The sequence below is a fragment of the Heterocephalus glaber genome, unplaced genomic scaffold, assembly GCF_053883595.1.
Source record: "Heterocephalus glaber isolate CG9 unplaced genomic scaffold, H.glaber_assembly_v1.0 deba00001472, whole genome shotgun sequence".
Classification (NCBI taxonomy): Eukaryota; Metazoa; Chordata; class Mammalia; order Rodentia; family Bathyergidae; genus Heterocephalus; species Heterocephalus glaber.
The window spans coordinates 31,222,168-31,249,740 of NW_028258315.1; the positions used below are offsets into that span (position 1 = coordinate 31,222,168).

Sequence of the window (27,573 nt, forward strand, 5' to 3'; positions counted from 1 at the left end):
AATATGTAACAAATTAAAATTAAGTTGGGAAACTTTTTTGAATGCTCATACAGTTAAATATACTTTAGTAAATTATAGTAGAAAAATCTTTCTAGGAAGAATTTTAAAACATATTAATGTTTTTATACTTATTTTAGTTTTTCAAAGCATTTTTGTATATATTACCCTCATGTGTGTTTTACCTAAAGTTCTCTATGTTTTTAACAAGTATTATCATGTTTTATCAATAATAAAAGTACAAAAAGTATATATCTTTTCTCTAAGTCATATTACAAGTTAATGGTGAAGTTGGGCCACAATCTAAATCTCAATAAACTACAATCTCTCTGAAAACAGGCTTTCATTTCAATGCCTCCTTACTAAAGGTTTTCATCTTCTACTTCAGATTATAAACATAGCAATCTAACATTGGTCCTTGCCTTCATCATAAGAATAGGAAGAATACATTTTCTTTACGGTAGCCATTTTCCTGAAATGTATGTTTAAAACTAAGATTTGGTTCTGCAAATCTCATTTTCTAACACACTGACATAATTCTGGAAATGTTTTTGCTAAGTAGCAAATGGATCGAGTATTTCTTTTTTCTGCATTTCTGAACCGTAAACACAAGGCAAATAATCACTTTCTATTTATTTTTGCCATACTTTTATAATATGGATTTTTATGCATGAAATTTCTTGGTCTTTTATTTTTATTTATTTATTTATTTATTTTTTGTACTGGGGATCAATGGTCTTTTATTTTTAATGACTCTTAGGAGAAAAATATTTTTTGAAGTTGGATGAGAAATTAGTAGGGAGTGGTTCCTATTTTATGAGAGTCAAGTCTTAGACAGTAAGCTTCTGGACACAAACGTAAAGCCGTATACCTGTAACATGATGAATCATGGAGACAACCAGATGGGGAAGCATGTAATGCAGAAGCGAACTGACATCGTATGTTTCAGAAATCCCGTGAAGGATTTCAATAAGGTCAGGAACACTACACAAGTAGGGAAACGGCCTTGGGAGAAGCAAGTACATGTGACTCTGTTAGACAAGTGGCAATATAAAATAGTATATCACTAATCTTACAAAAGTCATTCAAGATAACTACATGCACTTCTAACTAGTATAACTTCTCAATTCAATGATACATACTTTTTCCCAAGACTTTCGGGCTTCTGTCTCTGCAGGAGAACTATTAAGCAACCTAATCCATCCTTGAGCAAAGAGGGAACCCTAGTCAATGTTTTGATGATCTGTGATGCCAGTGAATTAACGAAGGTATCTTCCATTGTCACTTTCACAGAAATCTGACATATTATCATGTATGTTGCAGCTCTGTAATCTGGTAAAGATGATTTCAATCCCTAAATATTTTGCAAAATATAAAGAAAATCACCAAGTATAAGAGTTATTTTCATCTGCTTAAAAGGTTACTTTACCATGACAAATTAGAAATGTCAATGTTTAAGGAAACATATGTTTACCCTGATTTAAACATTTTACATCATGTATCAAAACACTGCCTGGTACTCCATAAATATGTACAATTTTTATGTTTCCATATATGATTCACAAGCCCTTTCTGTGGAGGGAACACTTCAATCAGATTCTGGACAGCAGTAAAAAAGGGATTTGTTTAAAGACAGTTATTTTGGACACTGCAGGAGTAAAAAGCTACGCCTCCACAGGGAATCTGGAAAGGCAGCAGGCAGACAGCTCTTGAGAAAGAAAACACATTGAGAAGCAAAAGCCAATACAACAGGAAAAGTGGTGAGACTGCCCTGTTCTCTTTCTGGTGAGGTAAAATGACTGCCAAGAAAATAGATCTGGGAGATGGTAGCACAGCCAGATAGCCAACATTTACTAATTAGGTCTGAAAAAAAGTCAGATTTTTCACTTGAAGATTAAATCTTATCACTCATCTGAAATAAATTTTCAATTTAAAAACATTTATATCTCAATGAAATTTTCAAAAGCAAGGAAATTTCTTTAAGTACAAAACAAGCTATTTGACACATCTACAGGACTAACCTTTTGGATATATGGAAACAGTTTGGCAATGACATTGTCTGATATGTCCTCGGTCGCTACTAGAGCAGTCACAATGGTAGAACCATAAAAAGCCAAAAGCACCCTCAATTGGGCTGCACTTCCTGGACACTCAGCAAAAGCCTGGAACAAACAATATAAACCAAACACACTTATAGGGAATTAGATCAAAACACAAAGATATTTACAGCTCTCCTGAGGTACTCTGACATTTTGTTATCAAACACTGAATGAATACACAACGGATAAGAATAAACTGTCAAGCAATCTTCTGACATTTTTAGATGATTTCTTTATTAAAATCAGGATAGAATGTGGGAAGGAACCGACTAATTTACTTTTGCAGAAAAATGTCCTTGATGAGAAAAGACTGATTCTCAAACTGCTTATGTGCCATAATGACAGATCATTCAACAAAACAATTTCTTCAAAGTATCACTGTTCTCAGAGAAGGCTTTAGTATGTTTTCTTCATTCAGAGCAGGCAACCATTCCATGGAATTACATACTTATGAAAAAATATGCTACATACCTTCACAGATTTGGTCACCAGACTACAAATGAAATCCATGAATCCAAGATCTTTGTAGCAGTGGGTGATCAAAGTTCCTTTAGCTAAAGGCACTCCAGATTGCTATTATTGACAGAAAAAAACAAGCTATTAAGAATATTCATCAGGGCCGGGGATTTAGCTCAGTGGTTTCGCCACATGCTGCGCAAGCTCAAAGACCCGAGTTCGATCCCCGGTACCAAAAAAAAAAAAGAATATTTATCAACTGATGATCATTATTTTCAAGTACCTACCCTAGTAACATCTTTATATTACCAGTTTCTCTTTATTTATCTATTTTTTTAAGAGTAGGAAAAATTTATTGAAAGAAGGCTTATAAGAGAGACAGAAGGGGGACCAGAAAGTGGGTTGCCCCTAAATGAGGACCCTTTGTTTTTCAGTACTGGGGATCGAACTCAGGACCTTGTGCTTGCAAGGTAGGTGCTCTTCCACTGAGCTAAACCCCCAGCCCAACAGTTTCTCTTTATAGCTGGTGGCAGTGATGAGATTAAGACATAAAACTACAAACTCTAGCAATTCAAGAGATCAACAATGAAGACAAAGTAACTGAGTTAAAAATGCTTATCATTTGCCACATTTTGACATGTATTTATCTAATCTGGATTCTCTAGAGTCTAAGTAATTTTACTGCTTGGATTTGGTTTGTGAGCCAATGTGTTACGGTTTTGTCACTGCAATATGATATTGCCAATAACAAAAAAATAGGAACCTGACCAACTTATACTGCTATTCTCACTACCTAGCACTGTACAAGGTCTGTTAATACACACGGAATTAATCAATGAAAGGAGAATTGAAAATAACCTTTAGTGGGTGAGTGAAATATCAGTGCCTAGGGAGTAGCATGGTTTGTATGCAGACCAGGGGAAAATTATCTTGATGCTCTGAGCAGAATGAATGCTGGGAAGAGCCGCTTGCTAAGCAGCTTTATCACAGGTTGGGTTCTTAAGTTCAAAAGCTTCGTATCCAGATTCTTAATTTTCCTTCAAATTAAAAGCTCCCTGCAGCACTCTGGGAGGCTAAGGCAGGGAGATCTCAAGTTCAATCCCAGCTTATGCAACTTAGCCACATAAGAAGACCCTATCTCACAATGAGAAAAAAAATTATGTAATTAAGAACAAGTTGGGAAGGCTGGGGATTTAGCTCAGTGGTTCCGTTGCCTGCCTCGCAAGCTCAGGGTCCCAAGTTCTATGCCCGGTACCAAAAAAAAAAAAGAACGAGCTGGGAATATAGCTCAGTGGGAAGGTCCTGGGTTCAATCCTCAGTACTGTACACACATACAAAACCAAACCAAACCCAGAAAAAACAAAAAACCACTCTTACTCATTCCGATCACTAACCTCACCACCACCTATCAAGCTGACTCTACACAGCCCCAAGGCCTACTTTGGCTTCACTTGTCTTCACTTGTCCTCTTCCCAGCCGGGATCTCCTCACTCAACACATAATGAACTTCCTACTAAGAACATAAACTTACTTTCCTCTACTACATGTTGCATACAAAATGCGAATGGCAAGTCAGTGCTTTTGCCATAATACTGATATCCAATCTTATCCAGACCTACCCTGGTAGGCAACTACCCACTTGTTCATCTATAAATTGATCTCAAATTCCTGAGTCACAGTTTTTAATAATTTCTTGAAATTCTTCAGGTTACAGTCATCTTTTTAATTTTTAAAAGTACTGTTGGCTGAGTGTGGTGGCACATGCCTGTAATCTCAGCACTCAGGAAGGAGGCTAAAGCAGGAGGATTGCTGTGAGTTCGAGGCTAGCTTGGGCTACACAGTGAGTTCAAGTTCGGCCTAAACTACATAGCAAGACTTTGATTCAAAAAAACAAACAAACAAAAAAATAAATAGTGCTGTCAGTCTTTCCCCTCACCTCTGTGTTTTAATTTTTTTTTAACTTTTTCAGTTCCAAAATTTAATATGGCACAAAGCACGGTAAAATGAGAAGAAACAGGCTTCAGCTGCAAAACAAGATTCAAATTCCAACTCCATACACTATAGTTCTGTGAACTCTAGCAAGTACCTCAATTTTCCGAATCTGTCCTCATCTGTAAAATTAGTTTTGTGAGAAAAGACAATACCATAAGGTGATGTAAAATGAAAAAAAAAAAAAAGATGTAGGTAATATTTGAAACATCCCTAGAAGCACTAAGGATTTTGTTTTTTTGCAAATTATATTTGTAATATCTATGTACAGATATATTTGTCATTCAACAACCATACCTTAACTGGCAACAACCAGAACCATTTGTGCTTTGAATTATTGATTTTTAGAAGCTGTATCACCCGTACAAATATTCTTGTCTCGTGGTATGGTAGAACACAACCAATGAGGCTATCTTGATTATAGAGATGAATATGGAACCTGGGAAAAAGGCAAACAACTCAAATTGACACAAAACTTATAGGCACAGATTGCCCAACATGTCCAAATTGTTTATCAATGAGCTAAAACTTCCTAGAATGAATCAGCCAGATATAAAACACTTAAATAAGTTCTGTATTTTGCTTCAATATGGTTCTGCCACTCCTTATGCAGTAACATTTTTGAATATTCAGTATCAAAATACCCCCGTCTCCATCAAATATTAATAAAACTTCAATAAAGTATCCTACAGCATTCCTAACTACCATAATCATAAAAACAAGACTAATTAAAAAGAAAATCACATTTCTTTGGATAAAAATTATCAAATTACAACCATATATAATCTCCCCACAAACTTCATAAAGCTTATCACCAGTCTCTCTACCTTAAAAGGGAATATAAAATAAATTTACTAATTCTGTGAGATACAATAAATCCTTCCCCATGTTCAGGTTAGCTCACAGGCCTTCATCTTCAGTCTTCAAAGCCATTTTCCTAATTCTCTCAGCCAAGTGATCTTTCACATGTCTGTCTAAATTGTCCTATGCTTTTACATGTACTTTTCTTACAGTATCACACTGCTCCATCTTTAGTTAGTTATACATAAGGCTTTAGTATTAGCCAAGGGGTTACTTTTTCCATGAAGCTTTCCTCAATTAATCCAGGCAGAGCTACCTCCCTATAACCTTGCATAAAGCTTTATTAAGGTAATTATTTCAAAATAATAACCAAAAGCAACCTATTCATCCATGTACCAAACTTCATGCTTCTTGAAATAAATTACATAAAGAAATAAAAGACCAAATACAAAAAGTACTATTTACATTAATAATCTACTTGGAAGAAGTTAAATGCTAGATGACAACAGGAATTTTAATTATATTTTTGAACTTTTTTTTGTCTGATGAGACTAATGTTCTAAAAGTCGAGAGAACCATGTTAAAACTGTTTTCTTAATGACTCACCTGCTTCCTACGAGGAAATCACTATCCTCTCATATCTCCACTAATGAAATGCAAATCTTTCTACTTCTAAAACTCATGTACTGCAGAATAAACAAAAATGTCTAAGATGTGATATCAAAAAGTGAGACTACAAACTGAGTAAACTTGCTGACACAGTATTCAAAACAGATGAAAGATCAGACCTCAGAAATGTTGTATCCTAGCCATACCATTTACTACTAGTTGTTTGACTCAGACAACTGAAATGCTCTTGTTTTCTCAGTTGTAAAAGGAAATAATACAAGTATCTCCTCTTAGAATATTGTAGGGATTGAGATAATGTACGAAAAGTGCTTACCACAGGGTCTGGTACATAAATAAATGCTCAATGCACATTTGCTATTAATGTTTTTTGGTTTTTTTACTGTTACCTTCTACTTCGAAAGAAATTTAATACCCTTTGTCTCGAGTATAATAGAATAATCTGTAATGGCAAAGTGAGCTCCTTAGAATTGATGAGGTTAGGACCATTTACTCAGGATCATTAGCAGTGTGTTTAATAGAATATGCTTCTGTCATGTTCTAGACATATTCATTTCTTAATACACCTAATTCTTTAGCTTTAAGTTGGTAAGTGTTCTCATTTATTTGATTTTTTTTAAAAAATCAAAGTAGTTAGCCCATAGTTATATCTGTAACTGTTAGCTACCTGTGAATCAACCATTCCAGACACTTCTGCGCTGGCTTAAGCAGAAAGTAAGGGGACAAGTGAATAAGGAATAATGAAATGTTTTCATCCAGCTGTTTGTTCACTGCTTTGGTCTGAACGCTGCGCTCCAAGGTTTTTGCTAGCTGGCTGAACAATGGTGCCTCAAACTGTTCAAAGGCGGGATCAATTCCAAGCAGTTCCTCCAGGCCAGTGCATCCTAGGAAAAGATCAGTTTACTTTACAATTCTTTGCAAGCAAACTCATTCCATTCTCTTTTATAGTTTTGTGACCCTAAAGCCTATACATCCTTTTAGCAAGCATAATATGTAATGCAGTCCCAAACACAGATTTTTACTTTTCAACACATAAAAGTAAATCCTATCTTTCTAACCAGGAGAACAGAAGGTACTTCATAACAAGGACCGTTCTTTTTTCTTTTAATATCCCTGACAAGAGAACTTCTTTTCCACCCTAGCGACTGCCTGTGTTGCTTTTAACTTTTTCTATTGTACATATTAGTTGACCTCCCCAATATTGTTTCATTTGTGAAATTCAGACACCACTTCAAGCACCTAGGCCCTATGGTCACTTGGGTATGGCTACTTGTTACTCTCTTTCCCGTAACAACAAAAGTCAACAAGTTAGAAACTTCTAAGAAAGATGGCCAGAAGAGAATTCAAGGAAATACTGCAACATCCAGAAAGCAGACGTTTCAACGTTTTCCAAAGTTAAAGGACAGCTCACCGATGGCAAAGGCGGTGTCCCTGTCGATGGTGGCCGCTTCCTTGGGGTCAAACAACAAAGAGGCAACTACATCTCTAGATAAGAGGCTGGGGTCACTTTGAGGGAGGGCAAGCCGCTGGAGCTGCTGGGCTAAGGACGTCATCTTTCACGCCAGAGATTTCTAAAAAAACAGGCTAAGAAACACAACCACTGTGAGAAGTCTGTGGGAAATTACAAAAGGCTTCACGTGCAAGTAACTCTCCTCCGCACTCAGCGCCCTCATGGACACAGAAATCGGATGTTGCGGGCTCGCAGACCCTCGACAGGCGCGCATCACCGCAAAAGCTTTAATAACTCGTTTCAGTTTTCCGCGCCGCGGGTCCCCCCCACTTCCCCGCCCGTAGACTCCCCGCCAAAACCCGCCGGCGCCTTACCCTTTTCCCGGTACACCGCTGCGTTCCGCAGCCACGCCAACCGGTTCTGTGCTCCTCCTCACCCAGAGGTCAAGATTCGGGTAAGACTCTGAAGCTAACAACCCTTCGCAGCAGCTCCCACATGGAATCAGAGTTCAGCTCACGCCCGGAAACCCACGGGACGTCTCAGAGGAACTTCCGGTTTTAGGCACTACGGCTAGAGAAGAGGTACAATTTGTGGAAAGGCGATACGTTCGCTCGGCTTCCTCGACTCGAATCCCCGCCCACAAGACACGCCCCTATGACAAGTCGCTCTCCAGCCGACCCCACGCTTCCGCTGTGGGTTTCCGCCTATCAACACGGCGCAGCCGAGCACGCTCGGGGGGCTGGTCTGGGTTTCATTCAGCCTCTAGATAAAGGAGCCTCCTGTGAGTTTTAAGTAACTGTAGCCGGACTCTTACAACGCTAAGTGGAAGATTTTTTAAAGACAGACTCTCACATTTTTAAGATATTATTGAAGACAAGCGCTTTCTTGTTTACCGCTGAATCCTCACTACCAAATACAGTACCTGAGACCTGGCTGACATGTATTAACTAACTAAATGAATGAATATGTGGAGAGCTGTATCTGTGTCTCTTTTCTGCTCAAGTGTGAAGCAGAATGCAAGTGAATGAGAGTAACATCATTATAAAACCAACTTAGATTATTCTAACTACAACAAAAGTATTCAGAAACTTCAGAATTTTATATTAGATTATTTGCATCATATATCACAACTAACGGAATACCTTGACTTGAACATATATCTATTGACGAGAAAAGAAATAAAATGCATGTCATTAGCAAAGTAAACACAACATGTGAAATCTACATTTTGGCCGACTAACAAATACAAGTCTGGTTAAATGAATGAGAAGTTAACTATTTGTTTTTACATATTATGCCCAAAAGAAAGTTATTTGCATTATTATGAATCTGAGCACTTGTGGTCTTGTCATAACAACTACTCTTTTTCCCCCCCAGGCTGGGGTGCTCACCTGAAATCCTACCACTCTGGGAGGCTGAGGCAAGAAGATCACAAGTTCAAGTCCAGCCTAGCCAATTTAGAAACTTAAAGAGACCCTATGTCAAAATAAAAATAAACAAATAAAAAGAAATCAGGACGTAGCTCAATGCAAAGGCCCTGGGTTCAATCTCTAGGCCACAAAACAAAACACTTAGCGTGTGGGTAGCTATTTTGAAATGGCCCTGATAATAAGTTAGGAGTTGAAAAAGAACGGTTGGGCTGGGGATTTAGCTCAGTGGTTCCAGCGCCTGCCTCACAACCGCCAGGTCCCAAGTTCGATCCCCAGTACCAAAAAAGAAAAAAAAGAAAAAGAACGGTTGGAAACAGGAGCAAGGGCCTGGTATATGGTTGGAAACCAGCAGGGAGCAGCAAAGCATTTTTCTAACACCGGAGGGGGCACTCTCCCTAGGTGCCTTATGGGAAGCAGAAGTTTTCAAATTTTAAAAATTAAAAAAAAAAAAAAAAGTATATACAAGTGTCTGAAATAGTGATTCCCTAACCTTTCTACATGTTGTAAAATGAAATTAAAGCAATGTTTCCAGATGTCATTTGGGGAACTACGGAATTCATGTTTCGCTATTCTTGTCTAATGAAAACTATTCAAAGTTGTCTGTTTAGTAAATATATTAAATTCTAGGGCTGAGAAACCTGGATCCATTTTTTTCTTTCAGCTGCGCTTCATCCTATGCTAGTTTCTATGACTATTTGCTACCAGGTAGTGTATATTGTTTAATGATTAGAGTAGTAGTGAATAAAACTGTAAAAATTTCTTAAAACATTTGAATAAATAAAAAAGATGGTGAGAATATTATGCTGTTGGTTAGTAAAGAAAACATATAAATTATATTTTTGCCATCCCCAAATTATTTTACATATTCAACTCAGAAGGAAAAATCCAAGAATTTTTTTAATTTGAAAAAATTATTCCAAAGTGAATATAAAAGAATGAGTTTATTAGAATGTATTTTTTAAATTCTCAGAGGGTCACTTAATTGAAAAATATAACAGGGTAAATTAGCATTACCAGATATTAGAAATATATGACAAAGCAGTTCCAAGTAAAAGAGTATAGCACTGGGCCAAAAACAGATCCCAGAACCAAATACCTAATCTGGAAATAGACTCCAATATATGTGAGCAGTCACTGTAAGTACAAAGGGAAAATAAAAAATAATCAAGGAAAAAATATTCACTAATTAAAGTTGGATTAAGTAACTTTGGTAGAATATAAAAATTAAATATTCATCTCCATTCATTTGAATGGATTCCAGAGTACCTGAGCAAATTATGGTTCTGAAAAGAAAGGAATTTTGAGGAATCTCCATAGTGATTTCCACAGTGGTTGTACTAGTTCACATTCCCACCAATAATATAGAAGGTTTTCTTTTTGCCCCACAACCTCTCCAGTATTTGTTGTTTTCTGAATTCTTGATGATAACCATCCTTTCTGGAGTAAGACAAAATCTTAGTTGTTTTGATTTCTAGTTCTCTAGTGCCCAAAGATGGTGAACATTTTTTCTTGTACTTATTCAAGATCTGTACCTCTTCTTCTGAGAAGTATCTATTAATTTCAATTGCCCATGTTTTGATTGGGTCTTTTATTTGGGGGGCCTTAATTAATGAATGTTACAGTGATACATGCATACCCATGTCCATTTTCCCCAGCCAGAGTCCATGGGCTCTCTGGATTGAAGAAGTAGAGCCAAGAGTCCAGAGAAAACAAGGTGGCTAGAGTTTGATCTTATTCCTATCAGTGAGATTGAAAGGCTCATGATTTGCAGGCCTAGGCAGAGGACCCAAATGGCCTTGCCTCAGAGTTGGGAGTTACGGCCCTAGACTGAGCATGGCTCCAGCAGCCCCCTCCCTGTTCAAGACCTGAAGGATAAAACTGTCTCCAAATAACCTAACCACATTCCAGAACAGAGCTCAAGAATATGTATTGGACATACAAAAACATCCAGCACCCAGCAAAGTGCATTTCACAATGTCGAGTATCCAATGAAAAAATTATAAGGCATGCAAAAAGTGAGCAAATACACACAATGAGGAGAAATAGCTATTGAAACTGGCCCAGAACTGACACAGATGTTAGAATTAGCAGACAAGGATAGTAAACAATGATTACACCTACTCCCGTATGTTCTAAAAGTTAAATAAAGGCATGGAAGATTACATTTATATATATAATATTAAATTATATGTATTATATGTTACTTTAAACAAAATTTTAAAGATATAATTTTATAAAGTAATATTATGTACATCTTAATAATAATTTAACAATATTTAATAATGTTAAAGTAGTAGTATATATTCCTGGCAAAGACATTCTTTAATTCAGATTTTCATGTGGTATAAATGATAATATAAAGTGGCGCCACCATTTCAGAAACCATTTGGAAATATGAATCAGGAACTCAAAATACATCCATACCCATTAACTTCCTAATTCCAGTTCTGGAAGTCATTAACAATCCAACATTCCACAGCCGTGAACAGGCCATTATCACTTTATTGTGTGGGATGGTGGATTTAGAAAAATAAATTTATATATAGTTAAGTCTAAATACAGTTAATATAGATATACCTCTATATTTAAACATAAAATTTAAAGACTGTAACTTTTTTCTATTTTATCTATTCATACTAGCAAATTTTATGTCTTGTCATTTTCCATCTTAAATCAGCCTCTAATATGTAACTTTAATGCACATAGTTAACATTTTCCCCATAAATAGCTCCATATAAAGAACTTACTAGAGACAATAGATCAACAAATATTTAAATAGTGATGTGTGTTTTAGGTTAATGCTATTTTGAAGACATTTAGACTGGGAACAAAGAGTTTCTCCCTGGGAAGGAGACACTGAGTCTTGGGAGTCAGATTTTTGTAACAAAGGAATAATAAAGTGAAATGAACTTAACTCCTATAATGCTTACGAAAACATTGGAAAATTTTTCATTATATATCTCAGAGGATCTTTCTGTAAAAGGCATTGTATGTGTAACTACTGTATTTTAAGCTACAAGTATAATTGCAGACATAAAAGAATTTAAGGGCTTAGCTTAAAGGACATTAAATGTGTAATATACGGTAATTTTTACTTTGTACTGTTAGGAAGGTAAAAGGAAAATCCATCCCATTCAATATTCCAAATGTGGACAGGCCAAAACCATTTGAACATTTTAAAGGTTGGGAGGATGATGGTATACCTTTAAGAAATTAATTGGATTGGACCAGGGATTTAGCTCAGTGGTTCCACCTCCTGCCTCGCAAGTGCAAGGTCCTGAGTTCGATTCCCAGTACCAAAAAAAAGAAATTAATTGGATGAATACCAGCAAAGTGTGTCTTATTACATGTTATATATGTCATTAGTCTTCTGTTATCATTGAATGTGCTTTCAAACATTAGAAAAGGTCTCAGAATCTTTAACCACCACTATTGTATAAGAAGGGTAACAAACTATCAAAATTACAATAAAATCTTTCTCATATTTAATTCTTCCTATAATAATTTGGGATTACTTTGTCAATTGACATTTTCTCTGAGACATGATTTTTTAGTAGTTTGTATGATTTAAGCTGTTGTTTATTTCACAAAGTAATACTTTTTAGGAACTTATGTTAATGTCACCAATAAAATGAGTCTTCGAGTAATTTCTGATTCACTACTATGTCATGCTAATTGAATTCAAGTCAGCTCAACTAACAGTAACTATGCCTCTACAATTTTCCTGGCACTTTGATAAGTGGTAGAAAGAGGACCAACACACAGGGGCTGAGGTCTGATTAGATTAAAGTATGGGGTTTGGTACAAGGAAAAACTGAGAAAGAGTATGAGGTCAGATATGGAAATCATTCAAAGTTGATTGTGGCCAAAGAAAAGAGGTCAGATCAGAAAGGTGACAGTCATGTGGGGACTGCAATCATTCAGTACTGGGGTTATAATCACATTTTAGTATCTCCCTATGGATGCCATTTAGACATGATTTCTTCCATTCTTAGATATCATTGATTAAAATTTCTAAACTTTAAAGATTTTAAAACTGTGCAAGGATTTTATGAACTGAAAAGAGCTACCAGAAAAAAAGAGATTAAATGAGAACTAAAGGAAGCTAAGAAGTTAACCTCCATGGAATGAAGAGAAGCTCAGTAGTGTCTGAAGTCTAGGAGAAGGCTTCCAAATTGCCACTCAGAAGGCTTGCAAATCTAAATGGAAGACTAAGTGCTGCAGCCAGAAGGGCACATCAATCAAAATAAACTTCCCCTGGTAGATTTTCCATTGCTCTGACATAATCTTTTCTTTCCCCTTTGGGTAACTGAAAGTTTCATTAGCATCAGCATAGTATATACATAAGCAAAATTTAGCCAGAACAGACACATTGCTGAGATGCTTCATCAGGACAGTTACTATCATTCTTTGTTGAGTCCTCGCTAAATGCTGGATTTTTGCAAAGCCAGATCTTTTGGGATAAAATACTGTGGCTTTATCTTTTCCTTCTGGTATTCAATATTGAAGAGTTAAATAGTTTTTGACTTTCAGTTGTTTCTTTTTTTTTTTAAGTATTAATTTTCATTTAAAATCGCTCCCTGCAGATGAAATTGATAGGTTTCACTTTCTACCTATCTTCCACCTGGATGTGCTGCCTTCTCCAGAACTATCCCTGAAAACTCTCAGGCCCAGGCATTTTGGTTTTGCAGACAGGTCAGGTGGGGCCCAGACAAGTCCACATTGACACAAGCCATTTCTGTCTGTAGGTAAAGCAATTCTGTTTTTTGCAGTTCTTGTAGCATTGTAGAAGCCCAAATGTCCTTGAAGATCATGGAATCCAGCTCTTCATTTCATAGCTTGAGAAAGTTTCAGTATAATTCCATTTTCACTGATCAGATTGGCAGAATATAAAATACTTTATGATATTCAGTGTTGGTGAAGATATGAAAGGGGAGCATTTTGGGGGAAAATATCAAACCATTTGTTTTTGGAGGGCAGTTTGGCACTACCTACACACATTTAAAATGAGTACAGCTTTCAACTCAGAAATTCCACTTTTAGAGCGATCTTTAAGGATTCTAATGTATGTGCATGAGGAAATACAGACTTTTAGATGGTAAAAAATCAGGGTCAATCTAAACATCCATCAACAGCATGACTGGTTAAATTAATTCAGGTATAAATTAATTCAGGTATCTCTGTGCTATGAAACAGAAGACAGAAGGATGAAATAACGTCCGTGATATACAGTTACATGGAAAAGGAAAGTTGTAGGATGATGTACAGAATTTGAATCTATCTTTATAAAAATTATTTAAATGTATATAGACATGTATAGAGTAATATATAAATTTTTAACTGCAGTCACATCATGGGGCAGGCTCAGAGCATGAGGAAAAGTACATTTTTAACTTTATATCCTGAGATATTGCTTACAATTTTTGTAATGAGTATGTGTTACTTTTGTCTTTTTGCCCCAGAAGAAAAATCGGAGCTTCAGATAAGTAACTCGTTCAAATCCCTCAAATGGTTAGTGACAGAGATGGGTCTAGACCCAGGCTTTCAAACCCCAGTCAATGTATTTTTACTAAACCAAGGTCTTGGGAGACATTAGCCTGAGGCTCTGACTTCCTGCAGATCCAGTCAAATTTTGTGTTTCTTAATAAAATGGGTGATTTAGTGCTTTTTTAAAGGCAAATAAATTTCTGAGCCTCTTGATCCACAGTATATCCATCTCAAGGTTGATTCCCTCTCTACACTATTGCTATCATCAAAGAAAATGCCTTTGAAGCCGGGCGTGGTGGTGCACATCTGTAATTCAAGCACTTGGGAGGCTGAGCCAGGAGAATTGCCATGAGTTCGAGGACAGTTTGGGCTACATAGTGAGCTCAAGGATAGCCTGAACTACAGAGTGAGACCCTTTCTCAAAAAAAAAAGAAAGAAAGAAAGAAAAGAAAATGCCTTTGTGATTATTATACTTATAGGGCCAACTCTGACCTCTTCGCTATTGCTAATCCACAATGACAGAATGGAAATTAAACCTTGAGTATTACTCCCCAGCTCAACAGAAGACCCAATCTTTCCCAGAAAAGAACAAGTCTATATTTGCAATTGACAGAGGAATTTGCTATCATGTTTCCTCATCTGCTCTTAGAATATCTCCTGCAGTCTTACTCAACTATGATTATTTTTAGCTACATTTTGGTCTTTGTGATGGATAGTATTGCTGCTCTCTATTAAATCAAGTAATTAAATATATGGATTTTTGGCTCACTTTAAGATTTATGGCAACACTACCTTTTCTATGTATTTATTTTTTATGTTTAATTTTTTTTTTTTTGGTACTGGGGGTCAAACTCGGGATCTTGTGCTTTTGAGGCAGGCGGTGGCACCTCTGAGCTAAATCCCCGGCCCCTTATGTTTAATTTTAATGATCCCAAAACTCAAAGTACAGAGTTAGAATTTTCAGACTTTAGGAATGGCCACTCACTGCTTCTCAGTCTTTCCTTTAAGGGCTAAGATCAAGTGTAGGAATGGCCATAATGATGGAGGTTTTTTTCCCCCCAGTTAACATTTGAAGGGAAACATCTGAGAGCAATTCAAAGGTTGACTTTAAATATGTATTTACAAGAATATTTAATTATGTTGGAAAATGTTCCAATACCATGTTAAACAAAAAATGATACAAAAATGCATATCTCAAATTATCCTTCAGTAAATGTACATATTTTATGTACCACTTTATATGCATAGAATATGGTCTTGAAGGACATGGATGTGAATATGAGCAAGCGTTCTGGATGATGAAACTCTGATTTCTGCTTTTTTCTCTACCTCTCTCTGTTTTTTCATTTTGTTGAAAGAATGTTTACTTTAAAAAGAAAAGTTTCTTTGTTTTTTCCTTTCTTTGGGGGGGGGGGGGCGGGTACTGGCAATTAAGCCTAGGGCCTCAGGCATGCTAGGCAAGTGCTCTACCACCAAGCTGCATCCCCAGTCCTTTTTAAAATTTTATTTTGACATGAGGTCTTGCTAAGCTGTCCAGGCTGGGCTCGAACTTGAGATCCTTTCACTTCTGCCTTTCAAGTACCTGGGGTTACAGATGTGTACCACCTCCCCTGGCAAATGTTTACTTTTGACATCAGAAAAAATATTTGAAGAAAAGAATATCTAGAAGCTAATACGACCTAAATGTCTTTTTCTGGGAATAGTCAATTTTAGGCACTTCTAGAAGACAATGACATAACCTCATATTAATTTGCATGGAGAAGGGAACTGAAGTTTGACTTTTTTAAAGAAAAAAATTGACTTCAAGCATAAAGGAAGTAAAGGAAACCAAGACAAAAAGAGGATGGAGGTGGGCAGCTGTCAGCTGATTGACCGGGGAGGGGCTCCAATCTCAGACAGAGAATGTAGAAAGCCAAGGTGACTTCCAAGCAGGGAGTTGGTAAAAAGTGATGAAGGGGACCTGTGTCACAGAAAGAAAGGGAAATGGGAGCATTCCTCAGGGCCAGGAAGAAAGCAACAAAACTGGGCCAACTCTGGTCAGCCCTAATTCAGCCAGGACTTGGCTCAGTCTCCAGCTTATGGCATCTCTCCATTTTTCCAGGATGTTAAATTTGGGACAGTGTGCAGGTGTTCTAACCTAGAAGAGATTGAGATTGAAGCTAAAACCTCAGGGGTAAACCAGCAAGCTGAGACACAGCCATGAAGTCTTGCTGACCTGGTGACCTTGATGGAAAGCTTTGTTACTCAGCTGGGACGAGAAAGGTCAGCAATCAAAAAGATTCTCCTGAGTCTTGACATGTTTGATGGGCAAAGAGGAGACTGAAAAGTAGGAGATGAAAGGGTCTTAGCTGAACCTATGGATAGATTGATTAGAAATGTTAGTATCTATTATTTGGTGAGGGCCCAAATCATCTTATAAAAGTTCTTGACACTCTTTCTGCACTTCCAATATTTCTCTCTATTAAAAAAAAGGATTGAAATTATACTAGCCCCATTATCCTTAAAAATAATGTGAGCAATTATGGTGCACTGCTGAAATAATAACTTATCAACATACCACAACATGTTGCTCATTAGTATTCTTGGGGAAAAGAATTCTCTTCCCCACTCAGCCTTGGTGAGTAACAGTTTATTTGGGGTGAAGTAAAAATACCAGGGATTTATTTATAGTAAATTCCCAATATTATAAAGATCATTTATTTGGCCCATTATTTTTCTTCCTCCCCCATTATAGAGCTCAAAATCAGCTGAAAGCTCATTACCAATTACTACGGTGGTAAAACGAAATAAGAATTGTAATGATAACTTATCAGTTTTTTTATTAGTATCTAATTCAAAAGTCATATTGGGGAAGACAACTGAAAACTATGGATTAAAACAGGAAATACTAGATCATCTGTGAGGATCACTTGTCTAAATCATCCTTAACTAACAATCATATCACATACTGCACAACCATTACCTTTCATATCCTTGTAGTATAACATATGACTCCATTTAGAAAGTGGGTATGGAATTGGTTCCTTTAAAGAACTAAAGTCTAGGTTTGGGGATTATGTTATTGTTTGTAATAATACAGATAAATTACTACTATTTTCATATTTTCACAGAATATCTTGATTTTAGTTTTAAACCTTTGAAATTTGTGTTTCTGTTCAAAAACATTTATTTATGGCCTAATATGCCCAACAGCTGGAAATACAGAGAAAAATAACATAGTCTCTAACCTCAAATATTTCACATTGTAAAAATAAAATAAGCAAAAAATTTAAATCTTGGGCCAGGGATTTAGCTCAGTGGTGCCGCCACCTGCCTCGCAAGCACAAGGTCCTGAGTTCGATCCCAGCACCAAAAAAAAAAAAAAAAAAAAAAAAAAATCAAAAGAATCAAAAAAAAAAATTTAAATCTTGTTTTTAATGCAAAATGACAAATTTCATTACATATTTAAGTTAAAGAAAGGCAAAGATATTCTCCATCCTAATCACTTACAGATAACCACTTCTAATAGCTCAAATACATACATATGCATATATTTAAACAAAATCATATTTGAACTATCTCCTGTTTTGTAAACTGCTTTTTCCACTGAGGAGTAATTTTCCATACTAAAATCTCTGTGAATAACTATATAATTTGAGGGTATTATAATTTGAATATCATAATTTATTTAAATACATTTCAAATATTTAGGCTATAAAAATGTTTGATGTTTTATATACATGTGTACATATATGTTTGTATGTATGTGTAAATCCACGGGGATTCTGGGAATGTGCTATCCGAGTGAGACTTGCTTCTGACTTCACTTCCTGTGTCTCACTAAACCAGACACTGCAGTAGAAGAACCTTTACTCTGCATGAGCTTTAACCATCTCTATGTGCCACAAAAGGCTGCACAAGCCAATAACATCAGGAAACTCTTGTTCCAGGACCATGAAGCAGAGGACCCTAGGTTGAACATGTACTGCTAAAACCCATGCACCTTCCTATGGTGAGCTGATTTAGCATGAATGAGTGTGTCTAGCCCTGAGATGCTAAGAAGAAACTGTGACAGATGGACACTAAGGAGCTACTCACAACCTCTGTGCTGGCTCTCATGCCTTTATCTAATTTCCTCCTCTTGAGGGTATGTGGGGCCTTGTCACTTACTTCTAACTAGTTGAATATGGCAAAGGTGACAGGCTGCATGGGAACATGTATATACGATTATGTTACATAAGCAGACAAAATCCATCTTGTGAAGAATGTCTTCCCTTGCTGGCTGTAAGGAAACAAGCTGCTGTTGGGAATATCCCCATGCAAGGAGCTGAGCTGAGAAGCCTCTAGCAGCTTCTGGCCTCCAGCTAGCAAGAACATTGAGAACTTCAGCTCAAGAACCGACAAAGAACTGCACAAACAACCACAGGAGCCTATAAGTACATCCTTCCCTGGTGGAGCCTAAGATGAGCCTGTGGTGTCAGCTGGTGCTTTGGGTGCAGCTCTGGCAGCAGAGGACCCAGGTAAGCTGCACCTGGACTCCTGACCCACAGAAACTATGAGACAATAAGTGCATTGTTTTAAGCCACAGTATTTTTTCCATTAAGTTTATTGGTACATTTTAAGTGTACAATATGATGCTACTCATCATTGAGAATTTGTATTTTTACATGATATATCCTGGTTCTTATTTTTTCCCCATTCCTTTGTCCTCCCTTCAACTCCTCCACCCTCCCCCATTTACAAAGACTTTGTTTCCATTTTTTCTTTTTTCATATTTTTCCCTTTCCCTTCTTTCCTTTCCCCTATTCCTCCCACTTCCTCTTCCCCTTTAGACCTTTTCTTCCTGTTTCACATTATCTATTATACCTTTTGATTCTTATTTACAGTTTCAGTTTCTCACACCAGAGAAACTATTCAGTATTTACACATGTGTGTTCTATTTATTTCACTTTAGAGTATGGCCTCAATGTGCATCCATTTAGCTATAAATGACTCTAGTTTTCATTCTTTATGTAAGCCACAATATTAGTAATAATATTTCATAGAAATAAATAACTGGAATAGATTTAGTACCGGAAGTGGGATGCTTCTGCAACATAAGTAAAAATAGGGAGGGAGTGGCTTTGCAAAGACACAGTGGGTGGAGGCTGGAAATATTTTGAGGCAGATGCTCAGGAAAGCTTGCATTCTCTTGTCCAGACCAGTAGGAATCTAGACTTGGAGAATACTTCCAGTGAGGACTCAAAAGGAAGTGAGGAATATGTCATTAAAAACTGAAATCAGGGGAATCTTTGTTATACAGTAGCATATAGTAGTTATGTGAGAAGCAGAACATGCAAGTGATGAACTTGATTACTTAGTGGGAGAGATTTCCAAGCAAAATGTTGAAGGTGCTGCCTGTATCTTCCCGCTGCTTAGAGCAAAATATGAGAGGAGAAGCAAACTGAGACAAGAATGATTAAACCAAATGGAACCAGGACTTTATGATTTTTGAAAATTCTCAAAATTGAAAATTCTGAAAATTGCCATCTTTCCAGATGGCAAAAATGGTAAAACAAAGAAATTGCAGCCAAGTTTGGAAGATCATGCCTGTAATCTGAGCACTCTGACTGGCTGAGGCTGGGGGAAGAGGGGTGTTGCAAATTTGAGCCTAGCCCAGGCAACTTAGTGACTTAGTGAGACCCTGTCTCAAAGTTAAAAATAAAGAAGGGTTGGGGATGTAGCTCAGTGTGAAGGTCCTGGGTCCAATGCAGCATAAATAAATAAGGCTTCTGAGCACTGTCTAGAATGTGCCATCTAAAGGAAAAGCTGAGAGTGGCACAATACAATCTTCCATTAAGACCTCAGAAAGATCAGAGGATCAGAGTATCATTCTGTCACATGCAGGCCTTCCAAAGGAACATAGGTGTGCCTTGAAAACCTTCTCAATCAGAATAGATGGCCTCTAGGAAGCTTAGGAGTATTGTTCTTCAGCTATCTGAGCAAGGCTGCATGACAGACCTCAGCAAGGTCTGTGATGGTGGCTTTTGCCTAGTAGAGTGGAAAACTAAAAAAATTAACAAAGAATTAGAGAAAGTTATTTCAACATAAACACTGCCAACTTTACCTAAAAGCAACAGAGTACAAAGTAAAGGGAAAGACTCAAACATTTCAAATTCCATTGGCCAGAGCAGACTATATAACCACTAGGTTGCAGACACATAATACCCTTAAACCCTTAAAGAACAGCGGACAACTCAGAGGGCAGAAACAAGAATCCAAGGTGCAGAGCCAACACCTACAAACAATTATCCTCAGGTGTTGCGACATAGCCTGGAGACTCCCAAAATCTGCCTGATTAAATTTCAGAATTTCTATGGACAAGTGACTTCTTTAACTTCTGTTTCTCCTTCTTGAATGGGAACATTTGTAGCTGTTACTATTTGCCTTTTCCACTATTTTATGCAGGCTAAGGGGAGGGGAGACCAGACAACTTGCCTCCCATGTGGAACTGAACCCAATCTAACCTTCTGAGAGATGTTGAAGAATATAGCTAACAATTTGTACTGCCAAGTGGACATAGTGCCAGGATAACCCTAGGTTTTTCTTAATAAAGAATAATGAAAACAGGTTTTCAGAGCAAGCATGATGTAACTACTAATACATCTTGAATAACTGATGACTGTTTACAAAATTAGATGAGGTATAAACTGTAGCTTTAATTCTAGATCAGTGGAACTGAAAATCCACTTTAGCTTTATAGCCACTTGTAAGCCACCTACATGCATACATTTTCAATGTTTGTTCTTGGTTTTGCTTAATAATAAATTTAGCAAATCCTACATTTATGAAGTGGTATGTTCCTTTGGATCTCAATTTCTCCCCCTCACAAACTCTTCAGTTTTGAAGATTAAGAGATTAAGAAGAGCCACACCCCCAAATCCTCATCTACACCTGGGTCTCTTTATGAGATTCTGAATTTGAACAGTCTGTAATGGGACCTCAGGAAGAATGAATGTATTTTCCTGTGGGAGAGACACGAGTCCCAGGAGCCAGATGGCAGACTGTGGCTACTGACTCTAAGAATGATCCCCATAAGCCCAGCCTCCTTGTATTTATGCCTTTCTGTAATCCCCTTCCTTGAGTGTGGGTGGGGCCGTGATTTGATTCTAGTTCACAGAATACAGCCAAGGTGACAGGATATGTGTGATTACATTAACATAAGATGTACCCTCAGTCTTGCCAGGAGACTCTCCTTCCATAGCACTGAGCATACAAGTGATTTGTTGAGAGGACCCAGATGGCAGCCTCCAGCCAACAGCCAGCAGGAAACCAAGACCCTTAGTCTACAGTCCACAAAGAACTGAACTCTGCCAACAACCACATAAGCTTGGAAGCTGATCCTTCCCCAGTGGAGCCTCACATGTGCCTGCAGCCAAAGTGACACTTTGATCAAGTTTTATGGGACTTTAAAGCAGAGGACTCGGCCTACCTGTGTCTGGACGCCTGATTCACAGAAACTGTGATAACAAGGTATTATTTTAAGCTACTGAGTATATGAGCAGCGAAAGACAACTAATACAAGGGTTAAGCCTTTATTGATCTTATGACAAGAAAAATCAGAACCAGAACAGAAAGGCTTTGTCCACGGTTAAGCAGACATGGTTAACCTGTCTGCTTCTTCACTGTCAACCCATAGGAACAGAGACAGCTCTAGCTTTCATTATGGTTACAAGAAGGGATAGCTACCAACTTGGATAGCCCAGTGTCTGACCAGAGCCCCAGTGAGGCAATAGAGAGAAATACATCTTCTTTAAGAATTACTAACTGAAAAGGGGAATATAAATTGGCACTAAGAGGATACACATCTAGCAAGATAAAGTTTCCAAAGAAAACAGGAAACATCTTGAATTTTTTTTTTTTTTTGGTACCGGGCATCAAACTCGGGTCCTTGTGCTTGCAAGGCAGGCAGTGGAACCACTGAGCTAAATCCCCGGCCCTCATCTTGAACTTTTAATAAGTAATGATAATAGTTACTTCTAATAGTGGTATAATAACTTCGCTGGACTTATTCTCTTGAGAACAAAAATTATAAAATCTTTACAAAATACAAATAATAATTTAAAGAGCCTAAATATTGACCCAAAGTATGATTAAGCTCTTAATGTTATCTCAGCCCTTCTCCCATTTCTTTGTTCTCTACAGGAAGCCTTTGGGCTCTGCTGAACTCCTGGGCCAGTGGTTGTTAATCCTACCTCATGTCCTGGCCTTTCTCTGAATCTTCTTTCCTCTGTGGACCCAGAATCCTGAGTTCAGCCACATCCCTGGCCAAGAAGTGTGGCTTCCAGGCCTGCCCTCTCCATGACTATATCCCTTCTTCTCAGGGCTGCAGCATCCTGGGTTTTGTTTTGTTTTTTGTTTGTTTGTTGTTTGGCCTAATGGTAATTTTATTTTTAAACAGTTTTATTGCAACACCATTCACATGTAAAAATTGTATACTTAAGGTGTACAACTTAAAGTTTTGATACTGCAGTTTGCGGTTTTTAACAACTCTCAACTCACAACTATCTTACTTATGTACACATAAGGCGAAGTAGGCCTCTGAGTATCATTATCCCAAATTGGTAGCCCAACATCACACTGTAGGTCAGTGACCTAGATGGCCCTATCTTCCTTACATTTCTTTGACCTCTTCTCTTTTCCTCCATTTTCTTCCTTCAACTCCAGCTGCACTTGCCTCTGACTGCTCACTGGTTTTCCAACACACAAGACACACTTCCACCTTGAGGCCTTTGCACTTGGCGTTCCCTTGGCCTTAGATCCTCTTCCCCAGATATCTTCATAACTATCTCCCATTTTCAGGTCTTTACGCAAATTTCACCATTTTATGGGCCTTTGTTTGGAAATTCCATCTAAAACTAACAAGCTACTGTCATAATCATAACACTCCCACCTCCTTTTCTTTAGCACTCATTATTTAATGTGCTAAATTTTTTTTTACTTAGCTTATTTACTTTCTCTCAGTCTAAAATATAAGTGCTGTGTGTGCATAGATTAGTGTCTACTATTTTCTTTTATTAATTCTGCAGCATTTGGAAGAGTGATTGATATATACCAGGAACTGAGTAATTATTTCTTGAATTTCTCCATTTGATTATATACAAGTTTTACTTTTCCATAGTATAATTTCTCCCATGGACAGGCTGGCTAATACTAAGTTGCAGTGGTGTTTAGGTGATTCACAATCATGGTTTTAACATTTCAGTTGTCTTTCGTTAGAAGTGCTTGATCCTAAGTGACTAAGACAGAAATAAATAGAACATTTAGGACACCCCCAATGCACAGAGTCATGGATTTCAAAAGTTCATTTATAAGTTAATTGTTTGGACATCCTGAACTTATTTTCAGAACACTATCGGGCACAGCCAGTTAACTGTGAGGAAGTCTGAGAGGACTAGAGGGTTCCAGACCTGGAACCAGATCTGCCCCTGGAAAGGGATGTCCCTGAAAGGACAGGAGCAGGTGCATGGGATTCAGAGGCCACAGTGCAGCCAGCAGGGGTTGTCGTCCTGAGTGCAGGGTATGAGCAATGGTCTGCATTAAAGAAGGCCCAGAGCAAATGAGTGACTCCACTGGAAAGTAGAGTTTAGCAATCCAGGAGGAATGATACTTAGGAGATAAGCTTACCAAAAGCATCCTTAAGATATGCAAAGGTAAGCTGTAGAATAGAGAAAAAAATATGCAATTCTTATATGTGACAAATGATTCATATCCAGAATATTTAAGGAATTCCTTCATTAAAAAAAAAAAGATAAACAACCCAATAGAAAAATGGGCAGAAGACTTGAGCAGTCACTTCAAAGAAGAGATTTCACTGCACATCACCAAAATGGCTAATACTAAAAAGACTGGCAAAATCAAATGCTGGTAAATGTGTGAAGGGGTTGAAATTCTCATTTACTGCTGGTAGAAGTGCAAATTGATACAAACACTGTATAAATTATAGTTTCATGAGTACTACACTTGATCTTAGTCAAAAGGCCGAGAAGCAATGAGTTTCATGATTACTTAAACATCAATTTAAGAGAAATGTGTGTATATGGGCACCAAAAGGCATGTCCAAAAATTTCTGTAACAGCATTATTTTTAATAGCTTCATCTGGAACCAATCAAGATATTTATCAACAGAAACGGATACAGACAATGAGAATACCCATAGAAAGTAATAACGTTCAGTAATGTTCAGAAACACACATTGCTACCCAGTAATATGGCTGAATCTTATAAGCATAAACATAAGCAACATATGCAGAGACGAAAGAACATAGATAACACAATTCTATTAATGTAAATCTCACAAACAGTTAAAAGTAATCTATAACAGAGGAAATTATTTATGCTGAAAATTTGTGTAGACTCTTCCTGGAGAGAGTATGGATGTTTCTGAGGTCATGGTGATGTTCTATTTCTTGAGGTAGGTGGTAATTTCATTTGGTGAAAAATTGTTGGCACCAGCACTATACTTTTTTGTACGTGAGGTGTATGTCAAGAGAATATATCTTTTAAAAATTTTTTAAGGAGAAAGAAGACTCAGGGCCAGTATTAAGCAGGATTGGAGCAGGTAGCAAGGCCCAAATGCCAGGCTCAGGCCAGGAATTAAAAGCTACCTCAGATAAGGGTGACCAACAAGATTTATGCAGTGCCCCATCACAGGAAGAGAGGGGAACTTCCTCCCAGAAGGAAAGCTGAGGTTGGGAGTGATGCAGACAGCTATCCCCAGCCAACCTGAGCTCACATTCTTGCTCTGCCATTCACTACCTTGGGCCACTTACCTAACCTCTCTGGATCTCAGCTTCCTCATTTGCAAAACAGAAATGATACAACACTCTCAGGTTTGCCTGGTACAGAGAATAACCTTAATAATATTAGCTATTAATAATCGCAGTCACTTTATCTTAGCTGCGTCAAGAAAGAGATTTATTTACCATCCCTATAGGAGAGCTCAAACTGGGGTCTCAAGAACAACACAGAAACCCACTAATGCAGACCAGGGGTCAAGGTCAGACCTGAAGATGCACTAAAAGGGTCCTGAGTCCTGGACTCTCAGTGCTCAAAATTCTGTAGGGTGAATCTGCAGGTGTCAGGAGAGGGTCAGGAGGGATACAGAGGGTGAGCTGGACCAGGTAAGATAGTTTTTCCACAAATGTGACTCCCAACAATTTCTCCTGCTGTGAGCACTTCCCCTATCAGGAATTGGAATCTGTTTTTCCTTTCTGGAGTCAGTGTTGGCTCTGGGATTTGTTTTGACCAATATGGTCAAAATAATAATGATCCTATATCTGGCAATTTTTGTTTTGGTTTCTTGGAGCCCAACCACCACACTAAAAGGAAGTCCAGGCTGTCCTGTTGGAAAAAGAGGCCACATGGAAAAGGAAGGAAGGAAGGAAGGAAGGAAGGAAGGAATATAGGGAGAAGAGATGTAACTCCCAAACCTACTAAATATATGAAACGTGAGTTTGTGTTCTCTAAAATCAAAGAATGAATTCTAGGAACAAAAGAGGTTAAGAGTAGGAAAAATTTATTGGGAGAAAGAAAGCTTCTGCCCAAGAGAGACAAAAAGGGGGACCAGAAAGTGGGTTGCCCACCCACCCCACTTTTCAAAGATGTTTTATACACCAAAGCCATGTGGTGAGGCTGGTACAAAGTGGAACAAAACTATAAGACCCAATGGAAATTTACAAAGTGGGCATGAAGTGGGGCAAAACCATGACCAACCAATAAGATTACAAGTACAGTCACCCAGGTAATATTGATTAAATGGGGGTCAAATGGGGGAGCAAATCATGTATCAAGTGTACAAGGATTTTCATTAAGGGTGGGTCAGGGATATTTCCCAAAAAGGCTGGATTAAGACCTTGGCCCCCCACCCAGGTGATTGATACAGGTTTAGAATATCAATCACTGCTATTCCTCCAACATAGGTGTGGTAGTTTCTCTCCTTTTACAATACTGGCCTTAAGTGAATGTGTCTTCACTGTCCTCCATGTTGGCTCCTCATGGGCTGGCCCTGTCTAACTGCCTACAAGATATCTAATTAACTTACCTATCTGCAATAGAAGGAAGGAAGGAGGGAGGAAGGGACGGAGGGAGGAGGGAGAGAGAGGGAGAGGATTCTAGCATATGAGAGAGATCTCCCTTCAAGGAAAATTCAACCACCAATTGAATGTAGCAACTTGAGTGAGCCCTGGTCAATGTCTTGTGGAGCAGAAAAATTGCCCTTTTGATCCCTGGAATTACGAGCAATAGTAAATGATTACTGTTTTAGGTTTGGGGCTAGTTTGTTATGCATCAATAGATAACTGATGGCAACATAGGAACCTCAAAGTGAAGTGCTACTGTAGCAAAAACCCAATTCATGTGCAATTGTTTGTGGATTCAGGGAGGTGAAGGCAGGAGGGGAGATGAAAAGACTAGTGGAGGCTGGAAGGGTGATAATCGTGTTGGAAGCTGCAGGAAGGACAGACAGCACTGTATGGTGCAGCTAGTTAATGTACTAATTAAATCCAGGCCTGATGTTCTTGTGGTGTTGGCCAAGGAGATTTTTCCAAATGCATTCTTTTACTCCCTGTGATAAGGCAAAGGAAGAGGGTGGTGAGCCAAAGAAGGAACTGTCCAGCTTCAAGTAAAAGTTAGAGGATATATTTCCAACCCAGGACTTGAGAGTTTGAAAATAAAGTCATTTCTCATTCTCAGCATCTCCACCTGAAAAAAGGGTTCTCAAACTAAGAAAATCTCAGGGAAAAGATAAAATCCAGGATCCTTTGACTGAAACAGCCTTAGGTATAAGATTTAAGGCCTGGGAATGTAGCTCAGTGACGCCGCACCTGCCTGACAAGTGTAAGGTCCTGAGTTTGATCCCTAGTACTGCAAAAAAAAAAAAGATTTAAAATAAGTGTTGGTATAAGACCCTTTGTTAAAGTCACATGAATGTAGAAGGTGGACCCTCATGGATCCTTTCTCTTAGATTTCTTAGAAACTAAAGAACATTGTTCCTCAGGACCCTGACTTGTGGCCCAAGTGGAGAGAGACTTATCTTGGAAAGAACTGTGAATATGGCTTTGGGCTAATGGAATGGATTATAATTTGATAGAAACCCACAGAGATTATAAGGGAATTGTGCCAAGTTGGACTAAACAGGGCTAGAGAGCTTTAAAATAAGAGATTTTGGGGCTTCAACTCTCTTTGGCAAGAGCTGAACCAGCTGTAATCATGACTAAAT

At 37.8% G+C, this 27,573-nt stretch overlaps 1 protein-coding gene, 1 long non-coding RNA gene and 1 pseudogene across 4 annotated transcripts in view; 1 reads left to right on the forward strand and 2 right to left on the reverse strand.

Annotated features, from left to right (window-relative positions):
* Heatr1 (HEAT repeat containing 1) overlaps nt 1–7,958 on the reverse strand; it is a 47,224-nt gene extending 39,266 nt beyond the window's left edge. For 2 of the 3 annotated variants that reach the window (XM_004854607.4, XM_004854606.4), the window contains exons 1-8: nt 7,794–7,958; nt 7,381–7,553; nt 6,637–6,853; nt 4,839–4,980; nt 2,568–2,669; nt 2,019–2,159; nt 1,140–1,351; nt 869–1,002 (exon numbers count right to left, since the gene is read on the reverse strand). In XM_004854607.4, coding sequence (XP_004854664.1) covers nt 869–1,002; nt 1,140–1,351; nt 2,019–2,159; nt 2,568–2,669; nt 4,839–4,980; nt 6,637–6,853; nt 7,381–7,522 — 1,090 coding nt within the window. In that variant the 5' untranslated portion in view covers nt 7,523–7,553; nt 7,794–7,958. The remainder of the gene's footprint in view (nt 1–868; nt 1,003–1,139; nt 1,352–2,018; nt 2,160–2,567; nt 2,670–4,838; nt 4,981–6,636; nt 6,854–7,380; nt 7,554–7,793) is intronic. The other variant, XM_087181926.1, reaches the window with a different exon arrangement.
* Nucleotides 7,959–8,098: 140 nt separating this feature from the next.
* On the forward strand, nt 8,099–9,153 carry LOC147826302 (uncharacterized). Its single transcript, XR_015439453.1, has 2 exons — nt 8,099–8,200; nt 8,797–9,153. It is a non-coding gene; the product is annotated as an uncharacterized LOC147826302 (long non-coding RNA).
* Nucleotides 9,154–24,213: 15,060 nt separating this feature from the next.
* LOC147826303 (U2 spliceosomal RNA) lies at nt 24,214–24,347 on the reverse strand (annotated as a pseudogene).
* Nucleotides 24,348–27,573: the final 3,226 nt, after the last annotated feature.